The 18832-nt window shown below is 33.4% G+C and overlaps 1 protein-coding gene across 2 annotated transcripts in view; it reads left to right on the plus strand.

Moving 5' to 3' along the window:
• The first annotated feature begins 2065 nt into the window (after window positions 1-2065).
• LOC100875758 (proton-coupled amino acid transporter-like protein pathetic) overlaps window positions 2066-18832 on the plus strand; it is a 67874-nt gene continuing 51107 nt past the window's right edge. The window contains exon 1 of one of the 2 annotated variants that reach the window (XM_076528985.1): window positions 2066-2825. Coding sequence is in view for 1 of the 2 variants with exons in the window: in XM_012290877.2 (XP_012146267.2) it covers window positions 2772-2825 (54 nt within the window). In the remaining variant the exon portion in view is untranslated. The remainder of the gene's footprint in view (window positions 2826-18832) is intronic. The other variant, XM_012290877.2, reaches the window with a different exon arrangement.

The following is an 18832-nucleotide window of genomic DNA, read 5'->3' on the forward strand; positions in this document are numbered from 1 at the left end:
CATTTTCAAAAATTTCTCAAAGCACAATTTCATTGTCAATCGCGCATTGTTGCCTTCATGAATTAAAGAACGTTGATTACAGAAATATTTCGTTTTATTGCATTTCGCAGTTATTGCGTATTCTACAAACGGAAGATTCGCGCCAACCTTATTCCGATCGGCGTCATTTTTCTACTGACACGCGCTGACTTCGTGTTTCTGTGTCACATGTTGGAAATTCTCGTAATATTTCAAACTTTTTCATCGTTATTGGTCGATGAAACCGTGAAGGTCAATTGTATCCTATTATACACATTATACAATGCATCCCAAACCGCTATGCACAAAAATGGAGTGCGAACTGTACGATATTTTATCGCAATGAACGATTCTTGCGTCGTTGACCTTCTTTCATGATATTCATTTTTCATGTCCATTGAGATCGTAAAAAATTCATGTAATTCTATTAGAATATTCATTTTATTGCCGGAACGTACAACTGGACTCGCAATATCACAAAATATGTGTACATGTGTATACATATAATTCACTACCTACGAAATAAATACTAAATAGAAAAAAGAATGATGGTGGACAGAATTTTTCAAGTAAATATTTAATTTTTTAACAGAAAACGTATACTATGTTTCTCAATTATTTTCAATGTGGAGAAACAATTATTTACAACAATCATATTCGAGAATTAAATTGAAGAACAAGGACAGTGGTCTCGTTTTTTACATTGGATAGAATTCATCTCGTAGCGAGCATACAATATATGAATTTTAATATGATACTATTTTAATATAATTTAGTATGACGCACCGGGTACGTCGTCAATTGCATAAGCACATAAAATATTAACTCAAGTAAAATATAGATGATCAGATAATTAAAATGAGTATAAAAGACACTATTTTTATTGCGCTATTTTATTCGATCTTGGGAAAAACCAGGAAATATGGTGAACTTAGGGCAAGATGGCCAAAGAGTCCCGTGGGACCGGACCGTAATAGCCAGACTATAATAATGCTGTAATAATATTGTAATAATACAGTCACAAAATAATTTCAGGCTTATGGTTCTGAATATTGAGCTACAAAACATTCAAACGTAGCATGAAACTGCTTTTATTTTCATTTCTAATATTGGAACTTTGCACTTGAGAATTATTCAACTTCAGTGTCTTAGGATTTTAATATTTGACATTTTTGAAATTTTTAATCCTTTAGACCTTGAAAATTTGCAACTGTCAGATGTTTGAACTTAAAATTTTCTTTAGAAGTTTCTAAATTTTGGAGACTGAATCTTGAAACATTAAGCCACAAAAAATTATCATTTCTAAAATCAAGTCCCGACCCACGCAAGAAGTCCTAGCCTAGTAAGGTTAAAAAGAATGTTAGAAAGTGTCAAAAAAAAACTAGGTAGGACCTCGTTTCCCATCCATCCTCTGGCTCAAAGGACGCGTCGGTTGCAGCCAAGTGTACTTGCACGGTGCGTCTTTGGTCTCGAACGAGTTAACCTTGATCCTGTAGCGGCCGGGTACCAACGAGGCGAGACGATTATATCCGATTATACCCGATAGACGGATAATGATGCAGAAACGCGTTCGACGTAAATGGATTTGGCATGTGCGATGGGAGTGGTGGAATGGTTTCGCGGACGAAAAAGGAGACGGGTGAAAGAAAACGAGGAAAAAAAGAGTGGCAGTTGAAGTGGGGGACCTAAAGAGGGACGAAGACAACGTTACCGGGGATCGTTGTGCAGGGAGCGATGGTGGGAAAAGAGAGAAAGCTAGAAAGGAGTAAAAGAAGAACACAAGAACAACAACAGTAACAACGACGACGACAACGACGACGCCAGCGATGATGATGACGATAGAAGTGGTGGAATTGACGTCGACCCTGTCGTTGGTGGTGGTGGTGGTTGGTGTCGTTGGTAGAGGTGGCGAACATCGTCCGAGAACCCAGAGAAGTGAGCGTTGACCGTGATCGGAAGGGTGTACAGTGGGGGTTCGAGGTTGTGTGAGACCTGGTGGGGAGGATAAGCATAGTCACCGTGTGAGCAGCACAGTTAGGTCGTTCAGCATTCGTGTATGTGTGCGTGGAGACGAGAGTGTGTAGGTTACGCGGAAAGGGACGAAGGAGGCACAGCCACGAAGAAGAGTGGGAGAAAAGAGGCGACGGAACCGCGGGTTCCCGTGGCCTCCCACGTCGTGGCTCGTCATTCCTAGCCGAGTCTCTTCGACGCTCGCGACGCTTCTCCAGGGACCGGACAGATCTCTTCAACATCGTTCTCCATGCACGCTTGTCCCGAAACGACACGATCCACCACGTTCTGACCTGCACCCCGACTCATCGTTCCCTGCTAATCCCTCCTCTCCGCAAGTTTCGCCTATTCGCTTCTCTCTCCCCCCGATCCTCGGGGATCCCTTTAGTCCGGCCACATCCCTCGAGCGGCCAAGAGACGCAGGCAAAGAGAAATCGTTGAAGAAAGTCGGTAAAGAAAGGAGCAGGATCAGTGTTAACACGGCCGTCCACCGAGTCGAAACGTTTCTGTTGGATAATTCTATCGAAGGATATTTGTGGTACACGCGGTTCACCTGGGATAACGCTGAACGTGTGTGGGTGAATCGAGGACGATTCACCAGGACCAGACATCGAGGAGACATCGACTCGTTTTCGATCGACCGAGAAAGCTCGTTAGAACCAGAATAAACGCACAGCTTGCCAGAGACCTTTACGGATCAGGAATTTGATCGGGCACAAAGTCGATCGTGAGTTTTAGCCAGGATGTCGCACAAGATGCAGAACCAGGGAGCGCCGGTTCACGGGGGCAAATTTCAGGTGAGTTTCACACACTTTTCTTACTTTTCGATTTTCGATCGTTGTCCTCTTCGTTCCGCTGCCGTTACGTAACCGTGCTCCGTGTTAAAAATTCGCAGCTAACCGGTGACGAAACAGGTTTATTGACGGATTAACGGTTACATCGTCGATCACAGTCATCTGATCGAGCGAGAATTTAATTAAATCGCGGTCGGAAGTGTGCTTGACCGCGACAAGCGTATTAATAGACGTGAGACATCGCGAAAGAGAAATCAAAAGCGGCGCTAGCAAAATTATTGAAACGACGCTCGGGGCTGTTCTCCATTTTTCGGCGCAATACTCTCATTTCACAAATAGCAACATTGACACTTCTAGCGCCATGTCAACCATCTCTATTTACTTAAGTCTAACACTTATTTTGAGAAAAACTATTTCATTAAAACAATTTGGTTAAAAATAGTTTGCTGAGAAATGCTAGTTTTACCAAAATTTAGCAGACTTATTGGAAATGGAACTTGAAAGATTCTCGATGACTCTAAAATGGCACTCAATGGTCCGTTGACGTTCAGTGCATGGTTAAGCAACCTTAACTTTAAATTTGCATTAAATTCATAAATAACAATATTTTTACTAGATACCTTAAAGAATTTAAAAATCATGCTATAAGTATAACATATAAGTAAAATTAAGAAAATTAAAAAAAGCTTTGAATGTAAACCTCAAATGCAATTCGCTTAAATATAAATTTGGATCATGGAAATTCTCAGAGTGAAAATAATAGTTTCGCAAGGAGAGACGCTGTTACAAAATATTAATTCGAAAATCGGAGCGCAAACAGTTATGGCGGCTCGACACGAAGCGCGAACACGCGGAAACCGATCAAACTATGCAGATCACTCGGAGCAATTACGAAATCAAATATTTACGAATGGAGCGCAGACGGAACACGAGTTCAATGGTGCACGCAAATGTAAATGTAAATGCGAATTTTTTTCTCGCGTCGCAGTGTTCAACGTTCGCGTTTCGATTTGCATGCATAAGAATACGTGCATGGAAGCCATTTATGTACGTACACGCAGTCGCCACGTGGTTTTTTTTTACCTTCGACAAATTCGTGCACCAAATATCGCAATCGTGGGACGTTTCAAGCGTTGACTCAGCGGCCAGTCATTTAAACTTGAATTAAGTGTCACGTGTAACTGATAAAACGAGGTCGCGAAAAATTACCTACGTTTTCGACGTCGATCCGTTTCGCCTTTTTTCCTCGTTTTGCTTCCTCGTCGTGCGTGTCTCGGTTACTTTCCATTATTACTCAATCGCGAAACCGCGGTGACCAAGTTGTTGGACAGCGATTATTGGAACTCGAACCGGTGTTCGACGTCGCCGTCGCGACGCTTCGATCGGTTTCGAACGGAAGCCGTTTTCGATCCGACACTCGGAGATCGCATCTTCAATTTTTTAATTTGCTTATCGAATGAAAACAATTTGAATATTTGAGACTCGATCGCCGCATATACTATAAAGATAGAGCCCATCTGCCGCAAATTTAGTAATTCCCGCGTCGTGGGCTCCGTTTATAGGTTCTTAGATCCATGACTTCCACATGCGAACGAAGTCGATTCAATTTCATTTATATCAGAAACGTTGCGAAATGAAGATGCAGTCGTTACATTTACGTATATTACCAGATATATCTATAATGGTTCGTATTCTTTCTCAGGATTTATTAATTTCCAATACGCCATACCACAATCAACTGGTTATTGACAGCAACGTTTACTGAGGTATTTTTAATTTTGCGCTGCCTCCGAAAAGGTTGAAATGTATTTAAAATACTACCTAACGAGTAAATAGGTTTCATTCATATTTGTTACGTAATTGTATAATTGAATGAAATAGAAATTAGTTCATTAGAAAATAGAAATTATTTTATACTTTTTAGTGTATTTCGATGTCGGCGTATTTTTTTTCTTAAAATTATTTTGTCAGGGCGGTATAATTGATTTAAACCCTTGCATAATATGACACGTGCCGCACATAACGGTTAAAGAGTGACTTTGACTCATATTTGTATCAGTATTCAATTTCAAGTTCATTATGATTTTAATGATTTTAATTATAACGCGTTTAACAATGATCATGTCCTAATATTTCTAACATCTGGACATTCTTTGATTGTCTAACATTGCGACAATGTTTGTATGATTTTATCTCTGTCTGACGCAAGTGCTAATACAGTTATAAGCTAATGACTTACTTATCTGCATTTTTGAATTTTGATGTTTTTTATTATTTCATGGAATTGATGAGCAAAAGTGATTTTGCAGTAGGTGGAGATGTGATAAGATAGGGAATTGTTGTTGTAAGGATAAAGTACGGAATCTTGAGAGTGTGGGGATTTTGAGACGTGGATTTCAATCTTTTTAATCTTTGAGAATTGGGATTTTTAAGGACTTGGGAATTTGAACATTGAGGAATTTGAAAAGAGGACTTTAAGTCTTTGATCAAATTTAAGCGTAACTTATTAAACTAATTAGTTATTTAATTATTTAACCAAAGTATAATTTAACCTAACCTTTGACAATTCGGAAATATGCAAATAACTCTGGATATAAAATTAGAAATTGATAATTCGTTCATTTGTTTACTAACACTTTTTGTAATTCTGTAGTTTCTAGACGTACAAAGTTCGTATCATCAACTTGGTTTGTCTATTTTTATCACATAGGCAGCATATCACGCGATTCTTAGAGAGATCGATAAATCATCCAGACGATTTCTTCTTAGACTTCTCCGCACGATTGGCTATCGCGATCATGGTCACAGTCAGATGAATCGATTGTTAACACTTTAATAACCACAAATATTATGAAAACAATGATATTTCTTTTTATGTATTGATCAAAAATTATAGGTGTTTAATAGATTTTAGAAATGTATTAAATTCTGCAGTTTATAAACTTTGGGATTAGTCTCAGATTTTCCAACTTTTAAGTTATCAAATTTTGATATCCATAAATTGCAAGATTACCAAATTCGAGATTTTCAATTGTATGAAATCTTGAAGTAATCACTTGGCAAATCTCTATATCTTTAAATCTTCAAATTCTGGAACTCTTAAGTTTTCGAATTTCCCAGTGCTCCAATTCTCAAGTGTTTATATCTTCAAAGTTACAAGTCCCAAATTTACAAATTCCAAAATTCAATAATTTCCAAATTCTCAAATCCTTAAATTCACAAATCGCCAATTTCTCAAGTCACCAAATTCTCAAATCTCTAAATTCTCAAATCCCCAATTTCCCAAATCCCCAAATTCTCAAATTCTCCAAATCCTCCAAATCCCCAATTCTCCAAATTCTCAAATCCCCAAATTCTCAGTTCTCCAAATTCTCAAATTCCCAAATCCTCAAATTCTCCAAATCCTCCAAATCCCCAAATTCTCAATTCCCAAATTCTCAAATCCCCAAATTCTCAAATCCCCAATTTCTCAAATCCCCAAATTCTCAATTCTCCAAATTCTCAAATCCCCAAATTCTCAAAATCTCCAAATCCTCCAAATTCCCAAATTCTCAATTCTCCAAATTCTCAAATCCCCAAATTCTCAGTTCTCCAAATTCTCAAATCCCCAAATTCTCAAATTCTCTAAATCCTCCAAATCCCCAAATTCTCAATTCCCAAATTCTCAAATCCCCAATTTCCCAAATCCCTAAATTCTCCAATCCCCAATTTCACAAATCCTTAAATTCCCAAATCCCCAAATTGCCAAAAACTCAAATTACCACATTTTCAAACTTCCTCACCACCATATAATAAACACTGTTCATCACAAATATTTCCAAACTTTAAATACCCTAATATCTGTAAATCAAACCTCATTTAATTAAAGCTTGTCAAGATAAATTCTAATTAAAAAAAAAAAATGTGAGAATACTCTTGTTACACAAATTTTTTCCTAACACACATAATGATGTAAGCGTTTGAATATGTCCTGATAAAACAAACGTTTATCTGTTATCACATTTTATCGTCTTATCACCGACGCGGTACATGTTTCGCTTATGCGATACGGAATACGTATTGGAATTCTAGGAATATTCGTAGCACTCCAAAGATTCATGCAATACAGATAACAATTTTCTTTCTATGTAATTAATTTACGAAGAGTGTGATTGATTGTTGTGGAAAAAATATATAAATCTGATCAAAGTACTAAATCACTTCATTGAAGTATCTAGACAGATATTACATTTATGATTTGTTATCACGTTGCATTTAAATGATTGATGGAAACTTGATTTAATTTGAAGTTTTTTGGAATGAAATTTTAATTTCAATTTATTTGGAGTTAAATTTTAATTTGAATTTATTGCTAAATTAATTTTTATTTCAATTTGATTGTAAATTAATTTTAATTTCAATTTAATTCTAATTTAATCGTAATTAATTTTAGAATTTCATTTACAAATTTGTAATATTTAAATTGCAGAATTTAATAATTATAGGGTTTTCGAGTTTTCAAACTTTTAAATTACAGTATTTTATAATTTTGCATTGTTGAAATATTAGAACTTTGAGACACTAAAATTTTTGACATTTAAAATTTCAGAATTTCAGAATGTAATTTTAGAATTTTAAAATGTTAGAATTTCAAAATTTCACGCTGTATTTACACGCAAATCCTCATGTCAAACGAATAAAACATCCTATTAAAAGAGAACCGAGTTGTGAGAAATATAAAATTCAGAATTGGCCACGGATAAGGATTACAGTGTTTATACCAATGGCTTCCCATATACAATTTGCTTCCCCAAGGCTAATCCTGAGTCCCATAAAACCTCCACCATACACGTGTCCTATTTCTAATTTATAGCATGGTACAAGTTGCCCATATTGCCGTCCCTGCATTTCCATTAAAACTTAAATTTTTTTTGTACAGTGTACAGTTACCTCATCCCATAAAAGTTATAGGACACTTATCCCTTTCGACAATCGCGTAATTTGATAGTTAAGAAAGTAACAGGACTCCCACAAATCAGTACGGACACTCTGTATGAAGTTTAAATAAATATACATTAGTGATACATGAAAATACCGACGCCTGAGATAAAATGCTCAATGACACTTTCCGAGATAAAGAACGTAAAAAGTGCCGTAGGTAAAGGTACACGAAATGTTATCAGGAGTCAAATGATAAAAAGACTCATGCAACGATTTCGGTGTCGTTTAGTCGCCGTGTTTACTTTCTAATCTCACGATTTCTGCGTCTCTTTGCATTTTTGTTTCGCGGACGTGTTTAAATTCCGCGGCGAAACCTAATATCTCGATCCCGTAGCGACGCAGAACACGCATGCGCGCGCGCATGCGCCGCAGATCAAAATATTTATCGTACAACTTTTATTTCGTACACTAAAATGATCTCAGTAGATTTTATAATAAATCCGTTATGATATTATGATCTTGTGATACTCTTTATAATGTATTATTGTTTTTATTTTTTAAATCTGACACATTTTGATAAGTTTATTGTTTTTTAATTAATCTTATGATAATCTGTCATGATACGTTAATCTGATATGATTAAAAAGCAGATTTGTTGATTTAATTGAACCATTTATCTTGTGCGTAAACCACAATTTTGTCTTTTTCTTAAGTTTTATGAAAAGAAGTTGACAATATTTAATGGGCTTATTAAAGGTTCAATTTTAGGAAAATATTAAATTCAATGCTCTGTATTTGTTAAATTCATTAATTTGTATTTATTGGATTCAATATTTTGTATTTATTAAATTCAATACTTAACTACTAAATTTTATTAACTAAATTCATGTGTTACTTATCAAATTTATTAAATTCAATCATTATTTATTAAATTCGATAAAATTCTCCAGGAGATACAAAGATTTATTTAAGCAATTTTCTTCTGTGACAAAACTCTTAACCTCAGGGTACTACAAAAATAAAAAAACACAACAGAAAATAGGAAAATGAATTTTAAAGAAAAAAATAAATTTTTAAGGAAGAAATTAAATACACAAATATATTTAAGTATTATAGGAAAGAGTGATCATTCAAAACGTGTACGTTAACGTAGCAAAATTAATAAATGTACTTGATGCCGTCTTCCTCAATCTAGCTTCTCATGTCTGCGAACGTTATTATGTTCATTCTTGACACATCCGTTATTCTCAGCTAAAAAACCGTCTTCCACTAACCGACATAATATCAGATGTCCATATCAAATTAACTTACATCATCGTTCTAAATTCAATCTACATTTTTCGTGGCGGTTATGTCCGTTATTTCTGCGTTAAACAAGGAAGAATGGTTCTATTGTCGGAAATAGTATCGACCAAAACTTGTCCTAATTCTGTGAGTCGAGTGGAGTATACGGGTGAAATTTGACGGGAGGAAGCTAAACCAGATGTTTTGCTTGGCAACGACGCAATTTTTTTTTTAATAGAATTTAGAGGAGAAAGATAACAAATTAAGAGCGTTAACAAATTTTTGTTGGGTGAAAATTTTTAAGGAATTTTTAAATTTGGATATTTGGGACTTTGAGAGTTTGGAGAATTGGAAAATTGAGAAATGAAAATTTTTGGAAAATTGAAAATTAGGGAGTGAGATTTAAAAATTTGTAAATTTTTTAGCTTGAGAATTTAGGGATTTAGGGATTTGGTAATTTGAAGATTTTGAATTTAGACGTGTGGGGAATTGAAAATGTAGGAATTTCAAAGTTGTGAAATTTGGAAATTTTGGAATTTCAGGATTTAGAGGTTTGGTAATTTGAGAGTTTGGAAAATTGGATGTGGAAAAATTCGAAAGTTGGACATTTGAATAATTTAATAAGGTGAAAGGAAATAATTTAAGAATTTAGAAAGATAGATATTTAGAAATTTGATAATTTGAAAATTTTTGAAATTCAAAATTAGGAATTTGAAAGTTTTAGAATTTGAGTATCTAACCATTTGCAAATTTGTAAATTTATAAATTTGCAAACTTGAATATTTGAAACTATTCATTTCTAATTTAGCAAATCCAAAACTTTACAAATCTGCAAATATAAAAGTTTAAGAAATCTTAAAACCTGAAAGTAAGAAAATTTAAAAAAGCAAAAGAAATGTAGAAATTTTTGAACATAAAAAAAATCTCCCAAATGGAAAAATGTGAAATTCGACAGACATTAAAGTTTCAAGTATGAGGTTCTTCACACGCATTCCATATAATTTACGTCGTCTTTGGATGGCGAACAAGTTTTTTGGAAGATGAAGGATCACTCTCGTCTGGTAGAATTCAACCGATGCGATGATCCACCAGACAGATTATTTCCGGCAAACGACCTTGTCTGGATATTGCTGTCATCATACAGGGCTCCGTTACAGAATCTTGATACTCGGATTACATCCATCAACTGAGATGTATTTTGGTTCTTAGGGGATTTTCAAATGTGAAAAATTCGAATAAATTTATGGCTTGATAGGTGGAATCTTTGAAACTTGCTGAATGGGAAAAATTTAGTGCTTGAAAGTTTGAAATTTGATATTTTAGAATTTTTATGGATTTTTGAAATTTTTATATTTTGGTTTTTTGGTATTTGAAGTTCTGACAATTTCATGGTTTGAAACTTGAAATTTTTGTTCTGGTGGCTTGAAATTTTTACGTTTTGGTAGCTTGAAATTTGAAATTTTTTAATTTGAAAAGCTTGAAATTTGAATTTGATAATTTTTAAGTTTTGGAAGTTAAAATTTAGGTATTTTTTAAATTAAAAATTTCTAACTCCAAAATTTGGTGATTTTGAAAGTCTAAAATATTAGAAGTCTTGAAAGATGAAAATTTAAAATTGAAAAATCCATTTTAGCAAATATTGAATGCTTCAATTTTATAAATTTGAATAAGCAACTTCCATTGCAGTGAAATTTAAAATTTGAATTTTAAAAATTAGAATTTGGTGCTTTCTTAACCATAAAATTAAAACTTAGAATTTGCAATTTTGTATTAACAGTGAAATTTAAAAAATAGAATTCAAAACTGTTGAAATCTCAAAATTTTCATCTTGCAATCATAATTTGCAAATTCTGACAGTCTAAATTTTGACTTCGACCAATTTAAAAGCACAAAATAAAAAATCCACTGTCTGCATCGATAATAACAGACATTCTAATGTTTCACAAGAATGTGCATTTTCACCGTGTCAGCGAATCTGTTAAAAAATCACGGGACATGTGAGCAAAGACGTGTGTAAACTTCTGACACGTGTCTCGGTGAACGAACGAGCCTGCTCGTTGCTTGCAAGTGATTCCTAGTTTCTATTCTGACCCCGATCGATTATCGACGAACGCATAGTTGGTATTTGCGACTTCGAACGTTGACTCTTCTCTTGATGAACGAACTATGCCACCGATAAATCGCCTCAAGTTCAAGTACGGCCAAGTATTCTTCTTCGGAATAGAATAATAATTTATTAAAACATCTTCTATTAGACTAATAACAGTTAGTAAGAAAATAATGTGTTCTTTAATATTCATTGCAGTGGAATGTTAAAATAATTTTAAAACTATTTTTTTTTAGGTTATGCTCTTTATGTGGCCGTAGCTTTTATTTGGAAGTCTGTGGAGAAAATTTAGTGTACTGAATTTCTGTTTTTATGTTGAATGCTTCTTTTTATTTAAATAATAGTTAATAGTAAGAAAATTGTTCTGTACACATTAAGCTTCATTACAGTAGAATATTACAGTAGTTTTATTAAAATTATTTGTTTCTCTCAAGTTATGTCCTTTACACGATTGTAGTTTTTATTTGAAAGTCTGTCGAAAAATTTAGCAGACCGAATTTTAGTTTGAATATCGTATTAATTATAAAACTTATATTTCTTTTGGACATGTATATCTCTTCTTCTTTATTTTAGTATTATTTTAAGAAATTCCAATAATAAATATTTATTATCAATATTTATAATAATTAATATCTTGTCTCATACATAGTATCGATACTTTTAGGGATAATTTATATAAAAAATTGCAATTGTACAATAATTTTTAACTTCCTGCAATTTTCGTTCAGTTTCCTTGTTCTTCAGTGACTTAAATCAGTTCGGAGAATATCAAATAATTCTACGGATTAGTTACGTAATTTTTGTCATTAGTTTTTAATTGCTTCTGACAATAATTAGTTTGATAATTGGCAAGCAATATTGTCTTTGGTTGAAAATGTATATAATCATGTACGAACTTGATTAACATTTCTTCGCAAGAATAAAATGTTCTAAAAATTTTGTTATCTTTGTTAACTCATCGATTTATCATTTGTATAAAATTTACTTCCTGTTTTGTGAATGATGTGTTTGATAACAAATACTTTGTTTCAGCGAATTTATTTTGTAAGATCACAAACGTTAACAATTTTGTTACTAGTAATTTTAGAATAGTGAATGTTATCAGACTTTTGAGTCACTTATCGCTTTAAATTATAAATCATTGCTTAGATTGCAAACTTTTGCGTCAGTTTCAATTATTTTACATTAAAATCATTCAAATTATTTTACAAAATTATTTTATAAAATTATTTTATAAAATGTTAGTTACTTTCAATGAAAACTTATAAAATTTTAATTCAATATAATTCTACAAAGAAAAAGAATACTTGCAAATGTAATTATCAATGTAACACAAATTACAACAGAGAAATAATTAACTTTTTAGAAAGACATAGTGTGATAAGAAATGTATTAATAAACCTAATTTACCACGGTTAAAAGGCCGTTTCGAGAATTCCTTCTCAGAATTAATCGAAATCAATTGAATCACTTTTATTTTTGTTAAGTCACTTTAGCCGGTTTACGAACTTCTTAACTGCACGGAAGATTGATCAATGACGAAGTTTATTATACTGCGTTCTCATAAATTTTTACATTTCTATACTTCCCAAATTTTAAGTACATTATTTTTCAACGTTCTAAATTTTCAAATTTCTGTTTTTCTCAACTTTCAAGTATTTTATTCTGCAAGTTTCTATTTTCTCAAATTTTCATATTTCTATGTTTCTGCAATTTCAAATTTTTTATATAATGACGTCATAAATTTTCAAATTTTTATGTTTCTAAAGTTTCAAGTTTCTTATAATACCACGTCCTAATTTTGCAAAATTCTACATTTTTATGTTTGTGAAATTCCAAGTTTCTTATGTTCTAAAGTCCTAAATTTCTAAGTCTTTCCACATTTAACTCTTCCAATTTTTGAATTTTTTCATATTCAAACATCTAAAAGTTTTCAAATTCTCAAACTTCAAAATTTTGCATATTCTAAAATCCTCGAATACCTATAGTTCTAAATGTTGGCAGCTCGAAACTTCAAGAATGTCAAATTCGCAAATCTGCAAGAGCCCCAACAAAATGAATGCCGGATTTCCCTGACGAATCCCTTTTCTCCGTATCGCACAATGTGTTACGAAGTCGCGTACAAAGGTTTATCCAAGAATGAAGATTTCTCTAACAACAGGATTTCGTAGAAACCGGTGTTCGCAAAAGAGCGTTTCAGTGGGGGTCCCTTTCTACACTCCCCCTTCAAGATCCCTCGTTATTCATTCGGTTCCTTGCTGGGTCCGTTTCCTCGTCGCAGAAACTTGAAAGAAATCCAAGGATGCTCGAACCGGGACCCGGTGGGGGGTCATCGAGACGTCGACCTTTTGTTTCGTAACCGAAACTAGTTTCCCCATGGCTGTATCGTGGAAACGGAGAACAAGTTCGGCCAATTGTTGGCCTGGAACGACGCGTGCCTGGAAGTCTCGCCGGTAAACGCCGTATACCCTATATACGTCATGGAAATTTCCTCGCCGACCACCTTTCCTCTCCCTCCCTATTGGTTTCGCGTTCTTACTTGCTTTATCCCCTCTTTCGCACTTCCTTTCTCCCCTCTTTGTCCCACGGGTCCCCTATTTAACTCCCCTCCAGCTGAATCTCCTTTCGTCCTGGTTCGCTCTTGGGACAACTTCCGGAGGCGTTCGAGACCGCGATACTTCGACCATCCGACATTTTCCGCATCTCCCTTCCGCAAAACTTTAATTGCAACCTCGTCGCATGTTTGTGTACACGCGAAACCGCTTGTTTCCGCTTGGAATAAGCGGTTTCGAGCGTATGTACTTGTCTTGAGACATTCTTTGCCGGAATTCTACCTGCGAGAAGGCGGTCGGATTAATGGATATTGTCGACTACTGTTAGGGTAGCTTTTCGACGTATGTGTACTTAATTTGATATTGGAGATGAAGCTGAAGAATAAATAAATAGCAGAATATTAGTTAACATAATACAATCAAAAATCAAGATAATTACAGAAAAAAAATTGTGTAATTTATAATTTATAAGAAACTTGCGACATTCGACTGGTTCGTGGTGTCAGTAATTTTAATGATTAAAATTGTGAAAATTAAGAAAGATTAATGATGTGAATTAGGTATTTGAAATTATATAAATTAATGAAGATATGTGTTTCTATGTAATGGCTATATAAAAACAAACAATGATAACATAAAATACAGACAAGATTGTGCTCTTCATCTACATTTACTGTATTTGTTAAACTGAAAATTTTTTGTACTAAAAAGAACAAAATACTGAAAGGTTAAAATTGGGTTAGAAACTAATTGCTGATTTTATATAAGAAAAAAAATTCGAAGTTTTTACTTGAAAATAAAACTATTAAATTATAAGTTATTATATAACTCAATAATTTTTAGTTATTAAATTATATAATTTAATTTTACTTTGTACTTATATTATTGCACTTATATTAAATTATATATAATAATTTTACTATGTTATTTAATAATTGGAATTATTATATAACTTAATAACTTTAATTTATTTTTGTTTGCAATAAGACCATGCACAATTAAAGAAATATTTACAGAATTAACATAAAATTATTGTTACATACATGTTATACCAACCAGTTACATAAATGACCAAGACGTAATTATATTCGTCATCATATCTCAAACAATGCAAAATTCTAATTTTAGAAATGTCATACCTCAAAATGCTAATTGAACTAGTGCGAATACATTACGGTTAAATATTTATTCACGAATTTCTTGCTCCTACAATTCGCAGAATCCTGTGTCCTTTGTTCTTTCCTTACACGTGTCTCGATTTTTGCACGTGGTCGAATAACGAAGAAACCAGAACTAGCTAGGTCAATGGGGGACGCTGGAGCGTGGCCATTTTAGTATTAGCATTCGTGAAGAGGGAATTAACTCAATTTGTGGACCGGATCGTTCGGAAACAAAGGATTCGGAGCTCAGAGTAGTCGTTTAGAACCATTAAGATTATTTACGTACGAAAATACAACTTTGTTATCGACTTGTTTCGACTGAATTTTGTATGATTATATAAATGGTACTTCTTGAGGATAACTTACAATTTTTAGGGTCCTTAAATTTGTCTGAAGATTATTTTATTTTATTGTTAAATTGCCGAGTTGTCTCTTGTTATATTGCCGAGAGTGTCGCGATGGAAATAATCTTTATTGTTTCTAGTTTATCAAATTTGTAGATTTATTCACTATAGTAATCGAAATTGTATTATTAGTGTACGAATGTTTATTTATATTTTACAAGTTTTATATCATTGCTTTAGATGTTATAATATTACAGATTGCTTTGAATTTTATAATATTATCGATGGCTTTAAATATTATAATGTTATTAACTATTTCAAATATCATGTTATTAACTGTTTCAAATATTATAATATTATTAACTGTTTCAAATATTATAATATTATTGACTGCTTTAAATATTGTAATATTATTAACTGTTTCAAATATTATAATGTTATTAACTGTTTCAAATATTATAATATTATTAACTGTTTTAAATATTATTATACATAATATTATACATAAATATTATAATACAACACATTTTCCACTATATGAAACATTCTTTTGTTTCTTTAAAAATTGATACACTCATCTTCAATAAAAATTAAATGATTCCGTAGATATTGGTTACATTGACCCACTACTGTTCTTCTAATTAAGAAAATTATATTTTTAGTGTATGTGAAAGATTGAATATTTTATTACAGTCTTGTACATTCGGATCCTCACCGGTGTATGTCGACAATCACAGATATGCTTTGGTGGAGGTCCGAAAGAGAGGAGCCGAGAAAGAAGCGACTGGCTCTCTCCCGCCAAATCCTGTGTTCTGCTGGGAGTCAGTCAGCTTTGTCAATCTTATGCAAGCTTTGATGATGCGAGCAACGTTTTCTTAATTTTTTTTCCAATACCGTAATTTGTACTGAATGAATACTGCAATAAATCGTGATCTTTTTCTTGAAAAGTTAAATGCATTAATTACGGGTAAACGAGAAGACAATTGTTTTTATTTTTCTCAAGAAAAGTACTCTAAAATACTTTCTGAAGTGGTTTTTGCTAAAACTAAGTGCAACACACCTTTGGATTACAGGCGATTAAAACGTTTTGACGTTTTAAAAATTAATGATGAAAGGAAATTAATTGTACCATTAAAATCAGGGGAAACGAATATACAGTATTATGTTACCAATGAAGAATTGTTTAGTATACTATATGAAACTCACGCCAGAATAGGCCACGGAGGAAGAACACGTATGCTTAGAATGTGCTATGTGTTTTAAATTCTTGGTCACTCCTCTCAGAAAAAGAGGCGAAAAAGTTACGTCACCCTTTTGCGATGTTTTATAGCGACTGAATTACGGAGAAGAAAATATAAATCTCCGACATGTTCAACATTCGCCATTAGTGAATGGTGAATGTCGACATTTACCAGATTTCGGTCTTTCACGGTAACATATGTATATTCTTTATACTTAAACTCTTCGATGACGTACACACGCTTTTCTTAAGAGAAAAAACTCATTACGCAAATTGAAGACAAGTTACAATTGATCTAGATTTTCCAAATCAATTACACGTGTACTCGACCCACTTTCAGATGTAAAAAGAATCCAACACAAATGCAACATAATGTTTGTCGAACGCACTCACGATTCTTGAACCGCTAATTCACTAAAGCGTGCAAGTATCGAGAAGTAAATGGAAAATACGTGCTTAGACTGAATAAAAGAATGTCGAACTGAGATACTTGTTCTCATGTTGCATATACATACAAGGTATCCGAATGCAGAGATAATTTTTGAGGAATTTTATTTTTATGATGGGTAAGGAAGAATGAAATGAAAGATGAGGAGTACGAACTATTCAAATCTACATGAAGATTTATATTTTTGACGTATATTCGCTGGTTTCGATCGAGATGACCATTTATTTACTATTTTGGACGAAATCCAACGGTGTTGTGTTTTATTTCAGAAGCTGATGTGTAGGTTTTATTAAATTACGTTTTCATTCAATAGTGGTGAAGCGATGTGTGGATGGGCGGGAAATTAAAAAATTTGGAGATTTGGAATTTGAGAAATTGGATAGTTAGAAATTTGGGAATTGGGGAATTAGAGAATTGGGAAATTGAGAAATTGGGGAATTGGGGAATTGGAGAATTGGAGAATTGGAGAATTGGGGAATTGGGGAATTAGGGAATTTGGGGATTTGGGAATTTGGGAATTTTGAGATTTACAGATTTGGAGATTTTGGGATTTGGGGATTTGGGAATTTGGGAATTGGGGAATTAGGGAATTGGGAATTTGAGAAATGGGGGACTTGGGGAATTTGAGAATTTGGGAATTATGGAATTGGGGAATTGGAAATTTGAGAAATTGGGGAATTTGGGAATGGGGGAATTGGGGAATTAGAGAATTGGGGAATTGGGGAATTGGGGAATTGGGGAATTGGGGAATTGGGGAATTGGGGAATTGGGGAATTGGGAAATTGAGAAATTGGTAATTTAGGAACTGTGGAATTTGAGAATTTTGGGAATTGAGGAATTGAGGAATTGGTAATTTGGGAACTAGGGAATTGGTAATTTGGGAATTGGGGAATTGGGTAATTGGGGAATTGGAGAATTAGGGTCCTTGATAACTTAGAAATTTAGTAATTTAGGAATTTGGTGATTTGGTGATTTGGTAATTTGGTAATTTAGAAATTTGGTAATTTGGTAATTTAGAAATTTGGTAATTTGGAAATTTGGAAATTTAGAAATAGTCATTTGAGAATTTGGTAATACAAAATTTATGAGTTTATGAATGAAATAATTTGAAAGTTTGATAATTTCAAAATCTAGAAATTCAGAAATTTAAAAAACAAATTAATGTCATACCAAATTTCAATCTAACAAATTTACAAATTTAACTATCAAAAAAATGTCCAAAAGAACCCTGAAAACTGCAAATTATAAAACCTTCAGCTCTTCAAATTTACAACTTTAGAAAACATGTCCATGTTTCAGCCACCCTACAACAAACGAGTTTCCAAAGTCGCGACTGCACACCAATTATTTATTTAATCGATTTTTTACAAAGACTTTTATTCGTCATAAAAATTTTACGCGATATATTTGTACTCTATCGCTGTTTTGATGTATAGTTTTATAGTCATGCCTAATTTATGTTCATCGTTTCCTGCGTATAACGACAGCAAGTTTGGCCATTTGCAGCGTTTAAAACTCATCTGTTTCTTTACTAAAGGAACAATAAAGCGCACATCTGTCAAGACCATGCCTGTTTCTGTTCTATGACATTCACAGCATGTCACGAGTTCTTGTCTATGGTCACTTAACAGTTCCAAGAATGGTTTTTGTCCTTCAAAATGCTCCGAAACAGCCTCATCCACGTCTTTTTTTGCTTAGTGCACTCGCGCGTGTTTCTTCTTTGTTGGATGCATTTAACATACCTGCTATTGTACGAAAATTTCTGAAGGAATCTTCAAAGACGGTGTACAGTATTCACTTTCAATAGTTGTTTACTTCTGTTTCGTTTCAATGTAAAATGTGCACAGTTTCTTTGGAGGAAAGTTTACTTTCCTTTGTGAATTGGGATACGTCCATTTTGTTTGAAGTTTGCTGCCTTTTATTGAGAGTACTGTATTTATAAAATATTTTATTAT

The sequence above is a fragment of the Megachile rotundata genome, chromosome 2 (genome assembly GCF_050947335.1).
Source record: "Megachile rotundata isolate GNS110a chromosome 2, iyMegRotu1, whole genome shotgun sequence".
NCBI lineage: Eukaryota > Metazoa > Arthropoda > Insecta > Hymenoptera > Megachilidae > Megachile > Megachile rotundata.